The sequence below is a fragment of the Limulus polyphemus genome, unplaced genomic scaffold (genome assembly GCF_000517525.1).
Source record: "Limulus polyphemus unplaced genomic scaffold, Limulus_polyphemus-2.1.2 Scaffold765, whole genome shotgun sequence".
Taxonomy (NCBI): domain Eukaryota; kingdom Metazoa; phylum Arthropoda; class Merostomata; order Xiphosura; family Limulidae; genus Limulus; species Limulus polyphemus.
Genome location: NW_013666375.1, coordinates 214,770 through 239,544, shown reverse-complemented (window position 1 = coordinate 239,544; position 24,775 = coordinate 214,770). Strand labels below are relative to the sequence as shown.

The 24,775-nt window shown below is 33.5% G+C and overlaps 1 protein-coding gene across 3 annotated transcripts in view; it reads left to right on the top strand.

The window, feature by feature from the left end:
• LOC106460404 overlaps positions 1–24,775 on the top strand; it is a 37,302-nt gene that overhangs the window by 10,802 nt on the left and 1,725 nt on the right. Inside the window, exons 5-16 of one of the 3 annotated variants that reach the window (XM_013920098.2) lie at positions 567–628; positions 2,418–2,597; positions 5,315–5,443; positions 9,477–9,722; positions 10,595–10,726; positions 13,082–13,237; positions 13,987–14,127; positions 14,448–14,581; positions 16,997–17,189; positions 18,495–18,565; positions 19,710–19,932; positions 21,553–21,851. In XM_013920098.2, the coding sequence (XP_013775552.1) occupies positions 567–628; positions 2,418–2,597; positions 5,315–5,443; positions 9,477–9,722; positions 10,595–10,726; positions 13,082–13,237; positions 13,987–14,127; positions 14,448–14,581; positions 16,997–17,189; positions 18,495–18,565; positions 19,710–19,932; positions 21,553–21,761 (1,876 nt within the window). In that variant the 3' untranslated portion in view covers positions 21,762–21,851. Of the gene's footprint in view, positions 1–566; positions 629–2,417; positions 2,598–5,314; positions 5,444–9,476; positions 9,723–10,594; positions 10,727–13,081; positions 13,238–13,986; positions 14,128–14,447; positions 14,582–16,984; positions 17,190–18,494; positions 18,566–19,709; positions 19,933–21,552; positions 21,852–24,775 lie in introns of all 3 variants that reach the window. The other 2 variants (XM_013920097.2, XM_022387116.1) reach the window with 2 other exon arrangements.

The window sequence follows — 24,775 nt, the reverse complement described above, 5'->3', positions numbered from 1 at the left end:
TTATCTGTATAAATATTGTTAACAAAGTCGTACATCTGCTAAGTTCGGGTTTGGTTTTATTATCTAATTTTTAAACTAAAAAAAAATTCAAAGAAGTATAGAAATCGATAGCATATTATGGGAGAACTATACTTTCAAAATCTTAAGATGATTGATTAAAGTTAATCTGAAACTAAGTCACACACTTTGCTGTTTAAAGTGAACTAACATGCACAAAAAAGCTAAAGTGACAAGTGATCAGAGAAACAAATGTAACATTAATTATTCTTCCGAGTTTTACGCTACATTTAGAGAAACTTTATAGTTTTTAGAGAATCTCGCTCGTGACATGTTCTATATAGCAGATTAAAGAGTTTAGGATTTTTTTTCAACAACGCTAGAATCCGGGTTTCGATACCCGTGGTGGGCAGAGCACAGATAGCTCATTGTGTAGCTTTGTGCTTAATTACAAACAAATAAAAGCTTTATGAGAGTTAAATTAACCATTTAGGCTAATACATTTATTCAAAAGTGCTTAGAGCTTTAAATATTTATTTGACTGAAATATTCATATATGTTATTTCTAGTTACGGAGCTCTGAAGTATTCAGACGGAGGAAGTTATTTCTTTGTTTCACCAAGAATTACAGGTACACTCCGCTTTTAATGATTAAATAACTTTTATAAATTACAAACCTTTTGTCTTTGTTTGTTTTTCTTATAATAACTTTGAGTTGTTATATTCTTAGTGGACATACTCATTTACAAGTAACAGTTTAACGTTAATTTAATAATTTATTATTTCGTAGCTTCCAGAATAAATATGAACTAGAAGTTTTTGACAGATATTAGTGTAAAATAAACTCTTCAGATATTTAAGAAAGTAGCCTGATGATAATGTTACTAGATCCCTCTTTAGAATAATGACAGTTTCTGCTTGAAATATTTTATTTTAATAAAACCACATTAAAGAACTGCTGTTACGTTTCTCGAAAACCACAGGTGATTTAAGGGTTTTTTAGATATTTTAATTGTTTGGTGTAGAATAACTGATTACATTATCAAACTGTGTTATTGTATATTATACGTAACGTGTGTCTAATTATTTTATGTAGAAATGCTATTTTTAGACTACAAGTAGACTATTGTTGATTAGTAGGTATAGAAAAATTGAAATTATAATTACAAGTAAAGTATGGTTGGTTGTTATGTATATAAAAACGCGGTTTTTTAAACTATAAGTAAATTATGAGTATGAATATAATAGATGTGTTTGACGACGAGTAAAGTATAGCGGGACCAAATTTTCAAATCAGAAAAACTGAGACACACTTACATTTTTCAGATCTTAAAACTGAATCTCCCGCTCTTTTTCGAGAAATTTATAAACAGCCAGTTATGCAAGCTATAAATATCATTAAGTGAAAATGATATTTTTAATTACTTCTACAGACACCTCTCAGACGAGAGAATGTTTTTGAGCAATATCTTATTGGGAAGGAGTTTATAGTAAAATTCTGAACAACTGTAGTTCATGTTTACCCTAATGTTGCTTTGAATTAATACTTCACGGCTTTAGCATTGAACATTGATTTTTAACAGCATCTCCTATTTGCATTCAACTGTCTTTTTTATTTTGGCTATTGAAAATTCACGTGCTCGGTGAAGTGTCCAATAGTGACATCATCTCAAAATAACTTTGATGTTGACAATAAAGTATGCTGCAGCAAACGACATAATTTCCATACACAGTTAAAAAAATCGTATCTGTTGATTCATGTTTGTCAGTGGCTTGAAGTGCTCATAAATAAGTTACAAATTAGTGACAAGAATAAAACCAGGGTATTTGGACATCCCAAAAGGATCTATTGGAACACCATTCCAGAAATCGAGATTGTTCCGGTCAAACTAGGGCGTCTGGTCACCCTATTATTAAATTGTGATAGATTAGACTGAAGTGTAGAAAATTTTAGAGTCACGGAGGTTTAACCTGAAGAAAACTATAACAGATTAGGCTAAATTTTTTGAAAGATGAGACTGAAAAAAAAAAACACTTTTGGTATTTCAACTTAAGAATAACGTAGCAAACCACTTCTAGATTAGGTTAGATTACAAAGGTCGACAAATTAATGGAAATAAAGGTATAGCAGTTTGTATTAAAATATTAAGCTAATTAAAATGAAGAAAACGCTATAATATGGGGGGGATAGTTAGACCAAAGTTGTGCTAGATTTGGGAAAAACATTTCTACTTAAGTGAAATTTGACAAAAATATCTCCACTTACTCAATAATGTTTTATTAACACAAATGTTGATATTATATTTCTATTAAAATGCAGTGCTTTGGATTACTTAATCTCTGTTTTTTATATCCTATTCAACTAATAGAAATATTTGGAAAAGCTATTTCAAATTAATTTGTCTTATTTGATATTTCAGAAGAAATATTAGATGTAACATCGCTACACAAGAATTATCTGTTCAAACCTAATGAATTGTACGCCCAAGAGTGTCTCACTGGGACAAATGCTGTTTCGAAGAGAATAGAGTTTAATGTGTTTGGAAGAACTGATTCAAATTCAAGAGATTTTGATCAACATATTCAGTACGGGAAAGAAGGTACGACTGGTCTAAATGCTACTGCTTGCAATATTTGCCTTATCAAAAGGAAGTTACTAACATCTTATTGAATATTATTATCACACGCAATATATTAAAGTACGTGAATAGTAAGGTCTTCTGGTAATTATAACTCGCGTATCAGTAAATTAGTTGGTAGAAAATCGGTCTTAGAATTTTAGACTGAGCAGGGAGTCCTGGGTTAAAACTCCAGATTATAAATAGACAGGTTATGGAAACAGTAACTAAAATGCAAATATTAAGGGACTGCTCCCCTTCTGTTGTTTGAAGATGAAGTGACCAGAGTACTGTCACGTTTTCAATAATGGTTTTATAGGTGAAAAAATTAATTAAAGCTTCTTTAATACGAAGACTACCGAAAGTAACAACGAAAGAGAAACTATTATTAAAACTGGTATGTATACATTCAAAGTGCCTGAGTAAAGTCACGTGTAAATAGTTTACACTGTGATTACTCGTATTACAATCAATAAGACAACAATATACATACTTTTCCAAACAGCAGTTTAGTTCATGAAATCATAACTTCCAAGAAAAACATGTAAGATTCAAAGTTATGGCTGGTGAAGACTACACCATGCGACAGATTAAAGTCAAATTTAATGTTTCAATAGGAGCTCTATGGAACTCTGAATAGGGTACGTGAAACTAGTTATGTTAGTAAAAGTGGACGAGGTAGAAAGTCCAAACTCTTCGAAAGTGGCGTTTATTAACTCAGGGTACGCTATTTATGCTCTACACGGAAATACAGTAAAGATCTTACCAATAACTTAGCTGTAAACACAGGTGTGAATATTAGCTCGAGAACAGTAAGATATACATGAACATAACATGGCCTCAATGGATAAGTAGCTGCTCAAAAACCATTGCTTAGGAGAGGTTAACAAACCAAAAAGCTGAAATTGACATCAGGCCTCAAACTATGGGATGAGCAAAGCTGAATAAAGGTGCTTCTTACAGATGAATCCAAATTCATACTGTTGGGCAACAACAAGGATAGTTTATTCGATGGCAAAAATAAGAACAGTATCACGGTGAACATACAACATCTACGGTACTAGAGGACCAATACAAGTGTTACTTGTATCTCAGCCGATGGTGTTAAAGATTTACACAAAATTTAAGGCACCCTGACTGCTGATAGGTACAAGCAAATTCTTATCCATTATGTTTTTCTCTCAAAAATAAGACAATGTGAGTAGGGATTCATCTTTCAGAAAGTGAGTGATCCCTGGGTGCAAAAAAAAATGTGGTGAAGCTACAGTTTGGATTCAGAAAGAAAAGAAAATATGACCTCTTCTAGACCATCGATCACTCAATAAAATCATCAAAAACAACAACAACAAAAATAAACTGATATAGAAAACTAAATAATTTGCGAAAACTTAGTAATAATATATTTGGAGTAAATGTGCGCTTAAGTGAGCTCCTATTTCGGTGGGCTGGACGTAGCATGATGGTCAAAATGCCAGGACTGTGAATCCAATGATTCATGGTTTTCCGTCCGTTGCCGCAAAAAACAACAACATGTACCCTGAACTATGTGGTTGGGAGTGTGATATAAGAATAACAGTCAAATCCCACTATTCGGTCAAAAAAAGAGTAGCCTAATATTTGACAGTAGGTACTGTTTACTAGCTGTCTTCCCACAAGTCTGTCAATTCAAAACGAGGGGTGGTTATACACAGATAGCCGTTAGTGCAGCTTTGTGCGAAGATTTGAAACAAAAAACAATCAAAACTTATTTAAGAAGATGGGCACTCGACTCGCAATCTGAGGGTCACAGGTTCGAATTCCCGTCCCACCAAATATTGTCGCCCTTTCAGCCGTGAGTGTGTTATAATGTGACGGTTAATCCCACTATTCGTTGGTAAAAGAGTAGCCCAAGAGTTGGCAGTGGGTAGGGATGACTAACTGCCTTCCTTCTAGTCTTACACTGCTAAATTAGGGACGGCTAGCGCAGATAGCCCTCGTGTAGCTTTGCGCGAAATTCAAAAAACAAACAAACTTAAAAAGTTAATTTGCTACTAATAATTTTTCATTTATTAAAAATGTTAAAGTGAGGAAATTACAACATTCCATAAAAGCTTTGAGCTAAATAGTCGAATTATTGTCGTTATTCTATTTGAAATGTAGAGTATTATTTGTTGATGTATTTATTTAATTGTATAAATGTCAACATTTGAGTGATCATCAGATAATGATATTCAGTTTGTTATTTTGACATCTACAGGCTCCTTAAATATTGAAAACTTGGTAGTTTTTTTACGAAAATATTAAATAATATAAACTGAAACAAAAATATTCTTCTTTTATCAAATAAAACAACAACAGGTAATATTTTTAAAAAAAAAACAACCGTAATCCTCAACTGTGGTTAATATTACTTCAGAAAAACTATAATAGCTTATATTTTATGACATTATTTATGAAACAAGATGGACAACTTTTACGGAACTCACTTGTTCTCATCTAGAGCTGTTTAACTTAAAAACTTACACATGTCCTTAGAGTTTACAAATTCATTTTCCTCCTAATATCTTAAAGTATATTCTAAGGATCTTTTCTAGACCTATCGGACCACAGTTAAGCTAGTTAACTAGAAATTATGTAATTATTTACAAAAAATGGAAGAAAGAAAAGAGTGAAATTAAAGAAAAAATGTACAGGGTTTTAATTATTCTAAACACTTACAGGAAAAAATGAAATATTCATTATTACTTGGCCAAAACACCTCCCAGGAAACGATCGTATTGGAGCTTTTAGCTGCCAGCCTGAGAAAAGTATGTTATCAACGGTGGTGTCATTAGCCATGAGGGAAGATGGTATGTAGCATCCTATCTTAGAATAAAGTACTTATTGACAACATCTTATTAAGGGTATTCATATTGATAATATAAAAGAACGGAAATCAGTCTACCATTACTGTTTATTGCATCATAGATCTGCAATTCTACTGTAATTGCTAGATAAGGTGATATGTTTTTAGCTGATTTTGTTTACTCAATGAGTTTACTGTTCGGGATACCTGAAAATTATTTTCATCTAACGTTACGAATAAATATGTTCAGGCTCAACCTATACTTTAATCTATTTTTGAACTTAAAAAATACATTTTTATCACATGGAACTGATAATCTACAGTATGAAACGTAACTTATAACAGTGTTAGAAGAAAAATCAGGTTTGGTTGTTCTAAAATGAAACAGAATTATAGTGTGCGACCAGAAATATTGACAAGTACTATAGACTCGGAGTCAAAATATGGATATATAGTTTGAAGAAATAGTGTAGACACTATTTCCAGACTAAGTTATGAACTTTTTTTAGAGTTGTTAGTTGTAGGCTTGAAAATATAATCTTTGCATTTGGATTCATTTTGTTCCTGTGCTTTTTTGACAATCCCTATTTACCCTTTTTGAATTGACAGTTTTTACTGATCTTGTAAATATATATATATTATGTTTAAACACATGACACAGATCAGTAATGAACTGCAAACATGAAAATTAAACACTAAAGAGAGAATTTAAACAGAGACGTTGTTACTGTTTTATCCTTTCAGGCAATAAAGATCAAACAGAACACGTATTGTAATGGCAATAATTGTGAGATATAATTTATATATATTCCTAACGCCACCATTATTGGCAACACTCCACTCTCTGTTGGTAATGCTCGCTCTCCAGTAGAGTTAGAATTTGTTTAATAACTTTTTTGCATTACTATCTCATAAAGATCTTACAATATTAAGAAAAAACTAGAAAAGCATGATAGTTTAAATGAAAGATGTGAATTATTTGATAATATCTGATTACGAAAACTTAGTGTTTTAGTGGTTATAGTACTCGACTATCAGGTGTAGAATCATGCCTCGTCACCTGCCAGAAGTTATAGGGTGTCAAATTGTTCGACTGTCCAGAAATGGTGTGAAGCAAACGGACATTGCTAGAACAGAAGGGTATCCCTGGTGTACTGTATCCAGAATCCTGAAACGTCATTGGACTACAGGAAACGTTGTTCCAGGAAAGTCTACTGCTAAATACCGAAAAGTACTGCCCTAGATGACTGTGTTTTGATCAGATTGACACTTAAATGTCCAAAGAAGTCTTGCAATATCTTATGACAAGAATGGCATGAACACATTCATTGCAAGGTATCCAGAAGAACAGTGAACAGGAGACTAACCAAAGAAGGTTATTTTTCAAGAAGAGATATCTGCAAATCCATATTAACCCGAATTCACTGCCGTCACCGTGTTACTTGGGCATTCCAACTTACAGTTAGGACACTGGCGACATGTTATATTTTCAGATGAGTTCTGTTTCCGGTTTGTTAAAGTTGGTGGTAGGATTCGTGTTCATCGTTTGCCTGGAGAACAGATGAGAGAACACTGTCTTTCACACAGGAGGTGGTGCCATACATATTTGGGCAGCTATTCGTCATGGTGGAAAAACTACTACTCATATATTCCAGGGAATCGTCAATGGCGCCTCCTATAGGCATCACATGGAGATGATATTTCTGCCATCAATTTCTGGATTGTTTAAACATGCTAATAAACACTGAAACGATCTCCGAGAAAAACATTTAGCAACTGAACTATGTCTTAAAAGTTAGTTTGCGATTATGAAGAAAGAGATAACATTAAAATGATCTTAGTGATTCAATATATAAAGTTACAAATCAGGTTCATTACACAATTAAAGAAGACCAACATACTAAGAAAGCGTACCTTACAATTCTTAACACCTGTAGGATTCGAATGCTACTAGAATGCTTGCGAACATAGGATTTACTTATGTGCTTCTTAGGAATGTTTCTTTCGATACAAATAAATGCAGCAAAAATAAAATGTATTTTGTTCGTCATATAAATTTAGGTTAGGTTTCTATTATAAGTTGGAATATTTATTATACCCTGTTTGTCTGTCTCTTGATAGTAGTTTTCTTTCTATCCTTCGTTTCCATGTTGTATTTTATTTCACGTTCAGAGTGGAAGGAAATAAAAGGCTTTTAAAGTAACCTGTCAATTAACATGACTAGAAAAATATTTATTTAGTAAAGAAATTGTACACAACATTTAGAGAAGTGCTTTCTAAGCATAAAATGTCAAAAATACAAGAGTTTTAGCAAAAAATAGCCGTTGTTAAGGGTCATAGGGTATAAAAGCATCGTGAATTTTATTGATAGAGTACGCAAGTAAATTAATGCAGTAAAGTAAATCAGATGATACAAGTGAAACATGTAGCTTTTTCTCACAAATAGAATGCCCTGTTATTTAGTAATGAAAGTCCTTACAGGGGCTTTGTCCGGATTTAAATGGTGTAAAGGAACTGATTGTCACTATTATACACTCAAAGCTTAAAGTGCGGAGCGTGTTCAGTAGGAATGTGGCGCGAACGCTAGACTTACAATTCATGTGATACATGACATATCAAGCACTGATACTTAAAAAAAGTAAGATGACCAAAAAGGACAAATATTAAGTCAAGAAATCCACTGACAAAAGCACTTTTCATTTTTAGGGGTCATGCCTGAAAATTAAAATCATTTTGAAGATTCAAAGTACTGAAAATTAAAATCATTTTGAAGATTCAAAGTACTGAAAATTAAAATCATTTTGAAGATTCAACGTACTGAAAATTAAATTCATTTTGAAGATTCAAAGTACTGAAAATTAAAATCATTTTGAAGATTCAAAGTACTGAAAATTAAAATCATTTTGAAGATTCAACGTACTGAAAATTAAAATCATTTTGAAGATTCAAAGTACTGAAAATTAATACATTGGAATCGCATGAAAGTTCTGTAAACAGTAAATAAATGAGACCGAAGAAACTTGATAGTAAATAAGTGATGAAGGCAAACATTAATGTGGTCATTTTCTAAGAAGTTAGTGTAAATTATACTCAACAACAGATTTGTATAAGAATATTTCTCAAAGTTAGTTGTCCTTTGTACTGCCCCACACTGGGTCAGCGCTAAGTCTCTGGACTTACAACACTCACCACCACCAACAGCATTATGTACTTGCACGCTCAATGAATAAGGAAGATTCTTGTAAATTTATAAATATTAACTGTCATATTTATAACATTAATGATGTTTAGTCTTGTTAGTTTTCTTTTAGATAAAAAGAGATCAAAATAAGTAACTCGGATTGTTTCACAAATTTTGCGCAAATTAAACGCCATAAATGATTATTTTGTCATTCCTAACTTTAAACTGACATAAGGAAGGAATTTAACCAACAGCGCCTGCTGTCAACTCTTGGGCTACTATTTTTTGATCGAATAGTGGGATTTGACCGTTACACTTATAACGCACCCAAACCTCTAATTTTCTATTTCGATTACAGGCTTAAGAACCTTTTCTGTCATTTATTGTAAGGTTATTTTGATAACACATTTAAAGTTGTTCCTAAGTATGCTTTTGAAACTTACGGATTCATATGTTATAAGACGAGATATATAATGTTGTTATGATATGATACAGGGAGTCGTTTTGTATTGCAAATTAAGATATTTAATATAACATGCTAAGCCTTTCTTATTAAATGATGTGCACAGCCATTTCAAGTTCACATGATTTACGCAGTCGTTTCAAATCCATATTATGTACACAGAGTTTAAAGTTCGTATAATGTACACTGTCATTTCAAGCTCATACGATGTATACAGTCATTTCAACTTCCTATGATGCATACAGTCATTTCAAGTTCATATGATGTATATAGTCATTTGAAGTTCACATACGTAGTCATTTCAACTTCATATGATGTACGAGATCATTTTCAATATGAAGAATGAATTATATTCTTGGTACAATATGAAACAAATTCTGTTTAATGTTTTAGCACATTTTCTTCCGAAGACCTATACCGTGACGGCTAGCTTAGGGGAAAATGTGGATATTGAGTTCATTCTTCAGGATTTAAGCTTATCTAAGGAAATAAAAATCTGGAAAAAAGACAACGAAACGTTGACACCATCTGGAATTGTTCGAACAATCGAAGATGTAGAGGAAGGCTACACAGGGATGTACAGTCTTGAACACCGACATCACAGTAGATATCGTGGTGTTATGAGGTTGATTGTTAGAGGTGAGTGGTGTTACTTACACCTACAGATTTTACAGATGTCATTAGTAAGCAACTTTACTTACAAGCTACAAAATTTGCGTAGCCTAAAATGGTTTATATTTTTATCTGTAACCATAATAACTGTTATGACAAAAGGTGTGTTGATAAGGATTATGACCGTAATCTCCCATTCAGTATCTTAGCGATAAATGTGATGTGTCTGATGACATATAAAACTAAAAACCGTGACGAACAGAGCACAGAGAGCTCATTGTGCAGCGTCCCGCTGACCAACAAACAAACGTAACAATATTTCACTTCATATAAAATCCAAATCGAGCCATACATTATGGAGAACCCGATGAAAAGGCCCGGTATGGCCAGGTGGTTAGGGTGGTCGACTCGCAATCTGTGGGTCGCGGGTTCGAATCCCCGTCACACCAAACATGCTCGTCCTTTCAGCCGTGGCGGCGTTATAATGTGACGGTCAATCCCACTATTCGTTGGTAAAAGAGTAGCCCAAGAGATGGCGGTGGGTGGTGATGACTAGCTGCCTCCTCTCTAGTCTTACACTGCTAAATTAGGGACGGCTAGCGCAGATAGCCCTCGTGTAGCTTTGCGCGAAATTCAAAACAAACAAACTTCAGTTTTGTTTATGTCAGTTCAGAAGGACAGAATGTCTTATATTATTGTTCAAGATTTATAGTTATAGAAAAGTGACAAGGCTAAACATTTTGCTTTCTTAAAAAGTTTTCTTTAAATAAATGATTAATACGAATTGAAGGATAGTCTGAAAGTGCTTTTGGTAAGAAACTAGCATGTGCTTAACTGACAAAACAAATAAAAATTCTGGTTCTAGGGGATCTTTTTAGAAAGCGATTTAATATTTACAGGTTGTCAACACAATTTTTATGGTCCTAGCTGTGAATTCCAATGTCCTCAGTGTCACAATGGTGGGATCTGTCACGACATCACCGGTGACTGTATCTGTCCTCCTGGCTTCAATGGGACCTTTTGTGAAAATCGTAAGTATACTGGTGGAATTTATAATAGATATATAGTATATTTCTTACAGTAGTCTACGTTCCTATGGATTATAATTGCAAATTAAATTCGACGTAGATTCCTTTATATTAATTCTAAAGAACCTAATAATTATAAAAGTAACAATAACAAACTTGATAACATTTCAAGAACCTGCCAAAAAGGGAAACAAATATGGATGAACTACAGTTATACCAGCTCTGAAGTCAATATCAAATGAGTGGTTTTTTTTTCAGAAGCGAGCCGCTTCAAAAGATGATTAAACGAGTACTGGTACGGATGCAAAAGATGATACAACAAATATTTAGAGTATCATGCATAATCATATGTGCAATGAACCATCTACACCAATATTCGTGTAATAGTCTTTTCAGGCGATTTACTCTTGGCAAGACACTCATTTGACTATGACACCATAGCTAGGATAACTATGGTACCTCCACAGTTTTTTGTGGTCTAAGAAATTTTACCAAATTGTTCATTAGTTTAACTTGTTTGCTTTCATTCAATTTTTAATGTTGCTAGGTTATAATCTGAATGTTTTTCTGCTTGATTTTGTTTATGTTATTAATTTTATCAATTGTTTGTTAAATTTAAAACTTGTGCAAATTCCCATCCCGATATAACCAATAGAGAATGATGCTTGGGACATTCGAAAATTTATTTCCCCGTCCCGATATAACCAACAAACATTGATGCTTATGACATTCGAAAATTTATCCCCCCCATCCCCATATAACCAATAGAGATTGATGCTTATGATTCGAAAATGTATTTCCCCCATCCCGATATAACTAAAAGAGATTGATGCTTGTGACATTCAAAAATGTATTTTCCCTCACTCGGATATAACCAACAGAGATTGATGGTTGTGACATTCGAAACTTTATTTCCTTCTCCTACCGATATAACCAACTAAACGATAGTGTGTTGTCTGTCAGTCAGTCAGTAGACACTAAAATGACGTCAAATAAGGGACGCTTAACGTTGCAATTTGTACTGTCATGACGTCAGTGAAACGTGCGCATCCCATGAATCACGAGAAGAATTATGCATTCTGTAAAATACAATACAGCATGACATATGAACTTGAAAAGCAAGAAACAAAAATATTTCTTATTCTTAATTTTGGTTCTATTTACTCTTGAAATAGAACACTTTTGGAGACCCCACAGGAGTACATCTATTTAAGATTCAGAAACACTAAACATCTCGTAAATAAGGTGGTTAGAACAAGTATAAACATATGTCAAGATCCATTTTCGTGACTAAATTCTCAGTTATTTATTTATGAAAAAACAACAACAACATATGTTTTTTTTTTATCAAAAACTTAATCTTGACATATACCTTCTAATTTCAACAAATTTACTAAGATTTGTAACATCCAAATAGCGTAAATTGTTTTGAATACCTATTCAGTACATGATGATTTAAGTTCGAATGCCACTGTTTATACTTTTATTTTTCGGGTTTAAAGAATGCAACATTAATTTAAGGAGTTTGTGTGTGTGATTTTTATAACAATCGAGCCCCTGATTTGAACATTGTAAGTCCGTAGACTTACTGCTGTCTCACCGGGGTCTAATTTAAGTAGCTTAAAATAATGAAATCTACCGTAAATAATTACTCAAATTAATACTTTATAAGGAACGGATGATTACCTAATGGAAGAACGTAGAGTTTAGGTAATCATTATAAGCTGTTTAAGTGAAAAGTTCAACCAGATAAATGCGCAAAATTCATCACTTTATCCTAATGCACGTATATAGTAATAAATGTTAATTCTGTGTTTAAATTCACTAAGAAAGAACTCTGATATCAAAAATTTCAAATGCTGTTGTTTTTGTGTTTATTGGTCCACGTTGTATGGAAAATAGGCTTATCAGCTGGAATCACATAATATTATTAATTAACAAAATTTCGCATACAAAGTTTGCAAAACAGACCAGCTTCTTGTTCAAAACTCTTAAACAGTTTTAGATGTAATTATAAACTAGAAAAAATTAAAATCAAAATTTTCATTTTGATTAATCCACTTTTTATTACATTGTGGATGTATTATTCCAGATTGATTTTAAACTTGAAGCTATTAAGTTTTTCTATCAAGTTCATTTAATATTCTTAATAATTTTACGTTTACAATTTTTACGATATATATATATTTTCCTATTAGCAGTTCTTTTTTATTAGTCTTTGTACCAGGAAATGTTTATCAAATAGACAACAACTACATCACATTTCAACTTTGTTTATTTTATTCTAGGTTGCTTAGAAACTGTTTTTGTGTGTGTTTGTATATGGATCTGTGAATCAGGAAATATCATTCTTTTTAGCTTGCCCTTCGAATGCATTTGGAAAAGACTGCACGCAGAAGTGTGAGACAGTGGGTACCAGTACGTGGGACTCGTGCAAGGAAATATTGATTTGTCTTCCTGATCCCTTCGGGTGCACTTGTGCACCCGGCTACAAGGGCCCAAAATGTAATATAAGTAAGGCCATTTATTGGTGTTTAAACTTAACAAATATCAGTTATATATAAATATATTTGTCGTTGGTGTCAATAATACAGTTATCCAAAATTTATTGTGATATGTATAAGGTAGATATAGACACCTATGTAAACTCACTAATTTAAACCGTCTTTCAGTGTCCTGCAAAATGTGTTAGCTTTAAAATGATTAAAAAAAGGCCCAAGAGTAGGTAACGGATATAGTGAGTTAGCATATTTCAATAGGAACTGAAGTAAAACTCCCACAGAATAGACATATATATAAGTATATTCTGTTAGCCAAGGCTGCTTTTCATGTTGACCAGTGAATTACAGGAAATAGAATCCTATTGTGTTTTAGCTCAAAGTTATATTCAACGATCTAATTCTTAATGTCTTTTCATTTAGCGAAATAGTTGTGTAGTCTCAATAAAGAAAGTGCTACTGTTTAGGTAGAAATGGCTATAATATATATATATATATATATATATATCTTGTTATATATTGTTTCCACAGGATGTAGTCCTAGTGAATATGGTGCAGAATGTTCTCAACAGAGAAAGTGCAACTGTTTAGGTAGAAATGGCTATAATATATATATACTGTCTTGTTATGTATTGTTTCCACAGGGTGTAGTTCTAGTGAATATGGCGCAGAATGTTCTCAACAGAGAAAGTGCAACTGTTTGGGTAGAAATGTCTATAATATATATATATATATATACTATCTTGTTATATATTGTTTCCACAGGGTGTAGTCCCGGTGAATATGGCGCAGGCTGTTCTCAACAGAGAAAATGTAACTGTTTAGGTGGAAGTGACTGTGACATATATACAGGCAACTGTCTTTATGGTTGCAGATCTGGGTGGCATGGAACTAATTGTACAACAAGTAGGTATACACATACATAGAATATCTCTATTCAGAAACATGCAAACAACGGATTTAGATTTTTCCATAGTATTCCGTCTGAGCTCAACGTTTAACTGGTTAGTTAAGTACTTCGAAACATCGCAAAGTATCACATATATACTTTTAAATTAGAGTTTTACAACAACAACAAATGAAACTCTATGTAGGTTCTTATGCTTTTTTTAATTACAAATCAAATTATAAAACTCATATTATAAAAAAAAATTAATATTTTGAACAATTCTCATGATTTTATTAAAATTAATTAGGTAAAGATCAATGTGCATTTTTATGAACAGGTTACCCTGTGTTGAAAAGCGGACCCTTTGTAGAATTACATACAGAAGATTCCTTTCATATACTCTTCAGAGAATGGACATCAGAGAATGATATCGGGTCAGGGATCCCTGATTATTATATCATCGAATATCGAGTAAGGCGTTTGTTTATTTTTATGTTAATTAAAACGTTTCTGCAGATACAGGTGAGCTTGATCATGATTGAATAATAACCTTGATATAATTAAACTTTAGTAATTGAATGGTAATTTTAATATACGTGATCTACCTATTTACAGTAATATCTCTAATAACGAAGTAGATTCGTTCCATGAAACCGCCTTGTTGTCAGAAATTTCGTTACCATAGGTAAATATAACATAGGAGACATAGGGATGTGTTCCAGGCTTTCAGAGAACAATAGGAAAACATCATTAAGTACAAAATATAAGGTTAAAATGTGCTTGAAAGCATGAAATATGCATTAAAAGTAAATACCTATTAAAAATACATTGAATAAGATAATAAACCAATAAAATAACTCACCAATGACTTTTCTCGGAACTAGCACTATGTTATCACGACTTACGATTTGCATTTTCGTTTCCAAAAAGTTGGATTTAAGCTGCACATTTTACCCGGTAAAGCCACTAGTACTAGATGGTCGTTTGAATGACATAATTGGGCTAATAAAATCACTTTATCATTGCATAAAAAACCAAACAAAAAACTATTAATTTACCAACACAATAAGCTCAAGCAATGGCGAGTGGGAGAGGGAAGACTCATAAAGCGCGATGCTGATTGGGCCAGGTAATGGAGGCTCGCGAAGCTCTTCACTGATTGGCTGCTGATAATGTAAACAAACTCCACTCGGTTGCGTTTACAGAGCACATATAACATTTAAAACTTTACTCATTTTAACCGCTTCCCATGATTTCTGAAGATTTTTTTTTTTTTGCAAAATTAGGGGATCGAAGGGGCTCTACACAGCTGATTTCGTTATAAAGGAGTTTCGTTCCCAGAGGTATTACTGTATATTGTAGTCTTGTCATGATTAAATTCAGTACAAGTAACGAAAGATTATATTTATCATTCAGTATATAAATATCTATAGATTAAAGTGTTATTATTACCAAGGATAATTTAAAAAAATGCAAATTGGTGCAGTAAACAATACGTTGTAGAAATTAACCTCATAATATTACGATGTAACGCACAGTTATACTTTACTATTTTATTTATATTATATTTTAATCATGATTATTTTGATGCACGTAAGACAGTAGAGTGTGTGGTGCTTCGCATGGTAAACATTTGTATAAAGGGTTAAGCACCTTGTATTAACATGATTTGCAATATACAAATTAGTAAATCACACGAAAAACACAGCCGACATAAAGTCCTAGTGGATCGGTATTTATCAGAACTACATTTGGACACGTTGTTTGTAGGTAGTGTGATGCCACCGAAAACTGATCGCTTTTGGGCAGAGTATGCAAATAGCCCTGTCAGACGTAAAATATTCATATACTCTAATAATATAGATGTGGTTAGAGAGGAGATTTATAATTTCCAAGATGGTTATATCTCTTGTATTTAATGGTATTGGAAAACAAAGAAATATGGATCAATTTGGGGACCCCGAATCATACAGAAAGAGACCTGCAACAAGTCGTACCTCAACCGTTGTAAGCAAAGTGAAGCATTTGTAACAGATGAGAATCCACGAATACAAAGGTCAGTAGCAAAAGCCGACCACATGCTCTAGGCAACAGCATGCAACATAATCAGGAATGCTTTCCGTCTGGAAAAAGAGACACACGTTACATACACACAAGTTGTTTCCACGATAACCATCGTATACCTCAAGCAGCTAGAGAACGAAATTACTATTCATGCTATTCCATGCAAAGACATATCGATTAAGTCCATAGATTTTTGTGCTATCGGACTGTTGGAATGTGCGCTGAGTAACCATAGTTCTCATACACTAATAAGCTTTGGACAAGACATTCTTACGACAGAGCTTTGCTGTAGCATTATTTTAAAGGTGCAAAATTGTCAAATAGAGCTCGACCGGCTGAGCCGACATGGACTGTAACGAGGTACTGATGCTCCAAAATCGTTCAGATATAACGTACTCGACTTAAATGTATTGTTTCCTTCCATAGAACATGTTTATGGATGTAATTATACTTGATTTGATATATTAGAATCGAAAGATATAGTATTTTGCCCCAAATGTGTGGAGTTCAAACACATCATTACATCTTGTGTTATATGTAAATGTTTCAAGTAACAAGGTAAAAAATACAAAGAAAATTAAAAACTTAAGTCAGTAATTAATTCAAGAAATTTAGAAGTGATCACAAGTGTGCTATACAGTCAAATTATATCACAGAACAATAACAAGTCTGAGAAGTTACATTACATCTTGACGCAGTAATCATTCGCTTCAAGTGCACACACACACACACACAAAACTCGTACAGAAAATAGACATTACTCTTTTTGTATAAATTACTTAGTTATTTTTCTGATCATTATCTACCTAGAATCTTTTACAGTCAACCAATAACTGGAAAGAAGCTGGGAAGGTGAAAGCTAAGGAGAGTTATCGACATAACAATATTTCTTATAAAGTTGATGGATTGTTACCTGACACAAGGTATTCTCTAAGAGTTTTGGTGCAAGATAAAGATGGCTCCGTGCAAAAAGAAAAGCTTGTATCAGAAACAATTGCTACTACCCTCTGTGCTCGTAAGTATCATGTTCAAAGTTGTTGTTTCTTTTGAATTTTGCGCAAAGCTGCACGAGGGATATCTGCGCTAGCCGTCCCTAATTTAGCAGTGTAAGACTAGAGAGAATGCAGTTAGTCAGCACCACCCACCGCAAACTTTTGGGCTACTCTTCTACCACTTAATAGTGGGATTGACCGTCACATTATAACGCCGCCACGGCTGAAAGGGCGAGCATGTTTGGTGTGACTGGGATTCGAACCCGCGACCCGCAGATTGCGAGTCGAGCACCCTAACCACCTGGCCATGCCGGACCCATTCAAAGTTGTTATTAGTTGACGTGATTATTTATATTTCAATTTCAGCTGCCTGTTCTTTTATTGTTTAATTCTCATCTACAGTTTCCCCCATCATCAACTTACGAGATTACTGATTGTCTCCAGTTAGATGTGCACAGCACCCCCCCCCCCGTGGCCTAGAGAATAACACTAAAAAACAGCGAATAACACAAAAAAACAGGTTTCAATACCCGTGTATGTGTAGCTTCGTGCTGAACAACAAATCAAATCGATTAATCAACATAAACAAACAAAGGATGAGCTATTGAAGTAGTATACATATTCTTATTTATTTATTTTTAAATGTAGATTTATAATTGTGAACTACCATACATTGTATTTTTAAAGATCATATTGGTAAATGCTTAAATTAACTTGTTAAAAGAGATACATAAGCATAACTTCCAAACATTCTTATAACATACATAGTACTGGTCGTGTACAGCGAAACAACGCTTGTGTGTTATTTCTATACTTTATATTTTAAAAAAATAACTAAGGAGTTTCTTAATTGCTTTTGTCGCTATGTTTATTTTATTTCATGCATTTTATTTTCAAATGACATCCTTTTGATTATTAGAATTCAATACAAGAAATAAGCTCTGTTCTAAATAAAGTTAATAATTATATAAAACGCCTAACGCATCAAATTAATTAGAAATGCTGGGTGGCTTAATATCAAAAATATTTATCTACCAAACCTTTACGAAAAGATACGGAATTTAGCATGTAAAAGTCACAGCTTTATTTAGCATGTTAAAGTCACAGCTTTATTTAGCATGTTAAAGTCACAGCTTTATTTAGCATGTTAAAGTCACAGCTTTATTTAGCATGTTAAAGTCACAGCTTTATTTAGCATGTAAAAGTCACAGCTTTATTTAGCATGTTAAAGTCACAGCATAATTCAGCATGTTAAAATCACAGCTTGATTTAGCGTGTAAAAAATCACAGCTTGATTTCAGAAAGTTTTTCTTTTTTCTGAAATGTAGGACCAACTGATCCACCGAAGAATGTAATGGTATCAGCCAACGTTTTGAATGAAGTGAATGTTACATGGAAGGTATGTTTGAAAAGGAAATATTTTTATAGCAAGTTTTGAGGAATTAAATACCTTTTTTAGCCAGACTATATTGAAGTTTGGTGAATAATGCTTTTTTAACATAATGAGTTGGGTTATTTAAATAAAAGCATATAGGTATTTCAACAGTTCTTTCCAAGAATTACCTATTTCTGGAAGATATACTATATATAACCTTCAGCTATTTAAAATACGATTTTGTTTGTTTGCTGAATTTTGCGCAAAGCTATTTGAGGACTATCTGTGCTCGCCAGCTGTCCTTAATTTTGAATTGATAGATTAGAGAGATTGACCGTCACATTATAACGCTTCCACGACTGAAAGGGCAGGCATGTTCGGTGACAGGATTCGAATCCGCTTCTCGCAGGTTGCGAGACGAGTGCCCTAACCACCAGGGCTTGGCATGGCCTAGTAGTTAGGGCGTTCAACTCGAATCCCCCTCAGCGAACTGCTTATCTTTTCAGTCGTGGGGGTGTTATTATGTTTCAGTCAATCCCATTATTCGTTAATAAAATAGTAGCCAGATAGTTGGTGATGGGTGGTGTTGACTAGCTGCCTTCCCTCTGGTTTATCACTGCTAAATTAGGGACGCCTGTGGCAGGTAGCTCTCGAGTAGCTTATTGCGAAATTCCAAACAAACCCAACCCAACGACTAAGCCATGTTAGGCCTAGTAAAAGACGAATGCAACTTTCTAAAGAAATGGAGGACTTAATTTTGATCAACAGGCAAGTATAGAACAAGGAAAAAACGAAGTTTACAAAGGACAGTAATAACTTTAAAAACATGTTCACAATTAAATGACAAAATTAAAAGTGGCAGCTCTTTTTATTTTTGTGTAGAAACATCTAGTCACATTTTTTTTTCACTTAAGCTAAACAATTTAATTTTTTATCTTCTTATTGTATTTACGCTCGAAACATTTAGCGTAAAAATAGTTTATTTTGAATTAAAGCGAGACAACAGTTGTTTTCTTTCTAAATTTAACTTATTTGTTACAAGAAACGGTATTGATCTGGCTTAATCTTTTACATTTTACACGTAAAAATAGTTTAAAAAAACAACCTACGTATTAAATGTAGAGGAATTTCTTGGAAGAAATATTTAAATATGCTGTCATTTTTACAGTTGCCCGACCAGTCCACTTGGAACTGTCATAATGTTTCTGTCAAAGTATCTTATAACAATTCTAAGGGAGCTTTTAAGGAAGAAAAAGTAAGCCAAGGCAGTAATACCGTGTTTTTTCAATCTAAACCCTACACTGAATGGAAGATAGCCTTACGAGTCGAAACTAAAGACAACACATTTTCTGACTGGACTGAAACTTACACATTCAGAACACCGGAAAGCGGTAAGCTAATTCTTTTTTCCCCCGAATTTCAAAATTCTTATAGTTTTATTATACATAAAAAAACAAAACAAATGAAAACAAAACAACAACAAAAACAGTTTGCAGGTAGATATGGAAATTAGTGAAAATTCGAACAGGGAAACTAATACTAAAAGTTTAAAATCAAAAATAGGACCAATGTTAAAAATGCACGTTGGTCCTGTTCTTAATGTGGAAATTAATGTTACGAAATTACATTCCATACATTTTTCAAAAATAATAAAAATATTCAATCTGGTATATGGATGCTATGACTAAATTAAATTTTATAACAGTTGTTTAAAAGGAGTAATAGTATCAAATTTGGTATATGGATAATATAACCAAAACAAAATATATAGATGTTAAGATTAAGACCTTCTGAAATTGGACTATAAATGTTTCATTTGTGGTAACTAAATAAGAAAAAATACATGAGCATGGTTTCTAAAGGTCCTGAGTGGCCTTTATTACCTGTTACATAATGCATAGCGTCTGGTTTGTACATCATTTATGACATAATAATATTGTTCACTGTTTACATGCATGTTTTTTTTTTTTATTCAAAGTTTACTTAATGATTGTAAATACAGTCTGACCTCTAAAATTCGGATTGATTGGGACCTGGGTCTTTCCGAATTTTGGAATAAACAAGCAGCAATGATGAGTACAATATAACAAGAAAACCTAAAAGCTTTAAATAAAATAGATCATACTGAATGCAGTATATAAATACAGTATACTATAACTCAAAACACAAAACCTCGCAGGCAATCTGAATTTCGGATGATATTCCGAATTTGGGAATTAAGGTCCCGAGGTCTTAAATCATCAGAATTTCAGAGGTTCCCGAACTTTATAATACCGAATTTTAGAGGTCTTACTGTATTATTTTATTACAAGTTAAATATTTTACAGTAAGGAAGATTATGTTTTAAATAAGTAGGACGTTTTTATCACTACCGTAAAAATATTCGTTCTGTAAGTTGTAATAAAATAATTTTTGTTTTTGTTATAATTTTATCAAGCATGATGTAAAACCTTCAATCGTAATTATATTATTTAAACAATATTTCCTTTTGGTATTTTCCATGTCATCGACTATAGTTGATTTGGGTTGTAGTATTAGGGGGTTGAATGCTAAACTTTAATGACAAGCGTGTTCGGAAATTAATAAGTTGTGAATTCAAATTCGATGACGAGGAACCCACTTTGATACTAATAATGGTTGGAGACGGCTTGAATGGGTAATGAAGAAAACTTTAATAGCAGTTTAACATAACAGCAGATATACGACAAGGTTTTGTGATCATCAGGTACAGGTAGTTTACACTGACACAGATATATACATATATAGTATGGAAGAAAGAGGTCACGTGACCGGATATTGTTGCACGACTTAGAAACGTTGTACATTTGCTGTTATGTTAAACTTGTATTAACGTTTTTCTTCATTACCCATTCAAGCCGTTTCCAAGCATTATTAATAACTTGTGAATTTTGAAATTTACTTTCGGCATGCATACAAAAATTATACTTGAATGGTAATACGTTAATTGATTGAAAAATTGGCGTTTACATGTATAGCTTGTTTATTTGCAGCACCTAGTGAAGTGCAGGATCTCAATGTTGCCCAGCTTTTTCCTCATCAGTTGAAAGTTACTTGGAAGAAACCCAAGGAAGAAAATGGAATCATTGTAGGCTACAATGTAAGATGTAGACAGATCAGATGGATTCATGAATGCTTCTACAATTTATATGATTATAAAAAAAAAATCGAGTTCAAAACCTCAGTACTATCATCCAGGTAAATCCATCAGCAATATACATCATACGAGTCCAAGCAGAGACCGTTAGTAAAGGACCTTGGAGAGACAAGAACTTTAGTACTGAGGAGGACGGTAGGTTACCTGAAATATTGAAATTTTACGTGTGTTGAGCGTAACACCGCGTCCCGTGTAATAATTTGGACAGCTAGATGCTCTTACTACGTAATATATTTATTAGGTGTTGCACAACGTCCGTGTAATAATGTGGACGGTTAGATGCTCTTACTACGTAATATATGAATTAGGTGTTGCACAACGTCCGTGTAATAATGTGGACGGTTAGATGCTCTTACTACGTAATATATGAATTAGGTGTTGCACAACGTTCGTGTAATAATGTGGACGGTTAGATGCTCTTACTACGTAATATATGAATTAGGTGTTGTACAACGTCCGTGTAATAATGTGGACAGCTAGATGCTCTTACTATGTAATATATGAATTAGGTGTTGCACAACGTCCGTGTAATAATGCGGACGGTTAGATGCTCTTACTATGTAATATATGAATTAGGTGGTGCACAACATCCTGTATAATAATTGGGACGGCTAGATGCTCTTACTACGTAATATATTTATTAGGTGTTGCACAACGTTCGTGTAATAATGTGGACGGTTAGATGCTCTTACTACGTAATATATTTATTAGGTGTTGCACAACGTTCGTGTAATAATGTGGACGGTTAGATGTTCTTACTACGTAATATATGAATTAGGTGGTGCACAACATCCTGTATAATAATTTGGACGGCTAGATGCTCTTACTACGTTATATATGTTTTAGGTGTTGCACAACGTTCTTGTAATGATGTGGACGGTTAGACGCTCTTACTATATAAGTTATACATGTGTTGGCTTAGCACCACGTCCAATGTAATAATGTGGCGACAAGATGCTTTTCATGCGTTGAGCGTAGCACCACGTCCCGTGTAATAATGTGGCGACAAAGATGCTTTTCATCGTTGAGCGTAGCACCACGTCCCGTGTAATAATGAGGCGACAAGATGCTTTTCATGCGTTGAGCGTAGCACCACGTCCCGTGTAATAATGTGACGACAAGATGCTTTTCATGCGTTGAGCGTAGCACCACGTCCCGTGTAATAATGTGGCGACTAGATGCTTTTCATGCGTTGAGCTTAGTACCACGTCCCATGTAATAATGTGGATGTTATTTTAATGATGATTTACATTAACCTGTTCATGATGATCAAAGATGGATCGGACAGCAACTAACTAGTTCAAAGAGGCACTTGTAGAGAAAATGTGAAAGTTTGTTTTGTTGAATTTCGCATAAAACAACTCTAGGGCTTTCTGCGCTAGCCGTCTCTAGTTTAGAATGAAAAGAGAGAGAGAGTTATTTTGTATGTCAATAGTGTGTATTGTGTTATTGTAATGTTATGTTTCTTATAAAATAACCACAAATACACATACGTAGAAATAACCTAATTAACGAGGCCGCAACATTACACGCTCTCTTTCTCATAATTTTACTTTAGCGAAAAAATAGAAATACATTAATCCGTGAATTACCAAGTTTCAATAAACACAACACAATGTGGATAGAGTACGTTCAAACATATTATGCATATTATGACATTAAACACGCCCCCCACCCCCCTCCCCAGTGCCGGAATATACGGACTTACAACGCTAGAAACCGGATTTCGATACCCGTGGTTGGTAGAGCACAGATAGCCCATTGTGTAGCTTTGCGCTTAAATACAAGCAAATGAAACCAAACTTCTGATTAATGAATTTTAGTACGCCTCCCACTTTCTGTTACAGTACAGTAATATATTAATAATTTGAAATTACATCACGTTTGCTCATTTTATTGAAACCTATAACATGTTTCGTATATATATATATATGATCCAACACTGCATTTTAAGTTCTAATTGTTACAGTGCCCAAATTTCCAGAGCCAGATTTAGCAACTCTGTACGAGACTAGTGCTCTCTGTATGGTGACAGGGAAACGCGAAACTAGTGCCCTCTGTACGTTGCTGGAGAGACGCGAGACTAGTGCCTTCTGTACAGTGATGGGGAGATGCGTGACTAGTGCCCTCTAAAATCCTAATTAATATCACAGAATGTGTAGGATTGTATGTCGGAATCGCACGTGCTAGTGTTGAAATAATATACCCTGTAATATGCAGGTTAATTTTATTGGTTTCTGTTTAAGATCGCAATGACAAACTCGAAACAGTTCGTTCTTTAATGCGTTTTTAATTAAAGTTAATTTTGATATCATTACTTCATGTTCTTAAGTTCTAACCAACATTTTAAGCTAATTCTGTGTAATGTTAGATTTACTTACCTAAAACGATGATTATTTGTATTTTATCACAAGGGCCTACAAAACTGTAACTAATAGAACGAAATATGGTGACATAAAGTTCAGGCTATGTCAAACTGAAACCGTTTCTTAGTTCAATTAGCAGAGTGGACTATCTTCATAAAACGAAACCGTTTCTTAGTTCAATTAGAAGAGTTGACTATCTTCATAAACCGAAACCGTTTCTTAGTTCAATTAGAAGAGTTGACTATCTTCATAAACTGAAACCGTTTCTTAGTTCAATTAGCAGAGTGGACTATCTTCATAAACTGAAACCGTTTCTTAGTTCAATTAGAAGAGTTGACTATCTTCATAAACTGAAACCGTTTCTTAGTTCAACAAGCAGAGTGGACTATCTTCATAAACTGAAACAGTTTCTTAGTTCAATTAGCAGAGTGGACTATCTTCATAAACTGAAACCATTTCTTAGTTCAATTAGCAGAGTGGACTATCTTCATAAACTGAAACCGTTTCTTAGTTCAACAAGCAGAGTGGACTATCTTCATAAACTGAAACAGTTTCTTAGTTCAATTAGCAGAGTGGACTATCTTCATAAACTGAAACCATTTCTTAGTTCAATTAGCAGAGTGGACTATCTTCATAAACTGAAACCATTTCTTAGTTCAATTAGCAGAGTGGACTATCTTCATAAACTGAAAC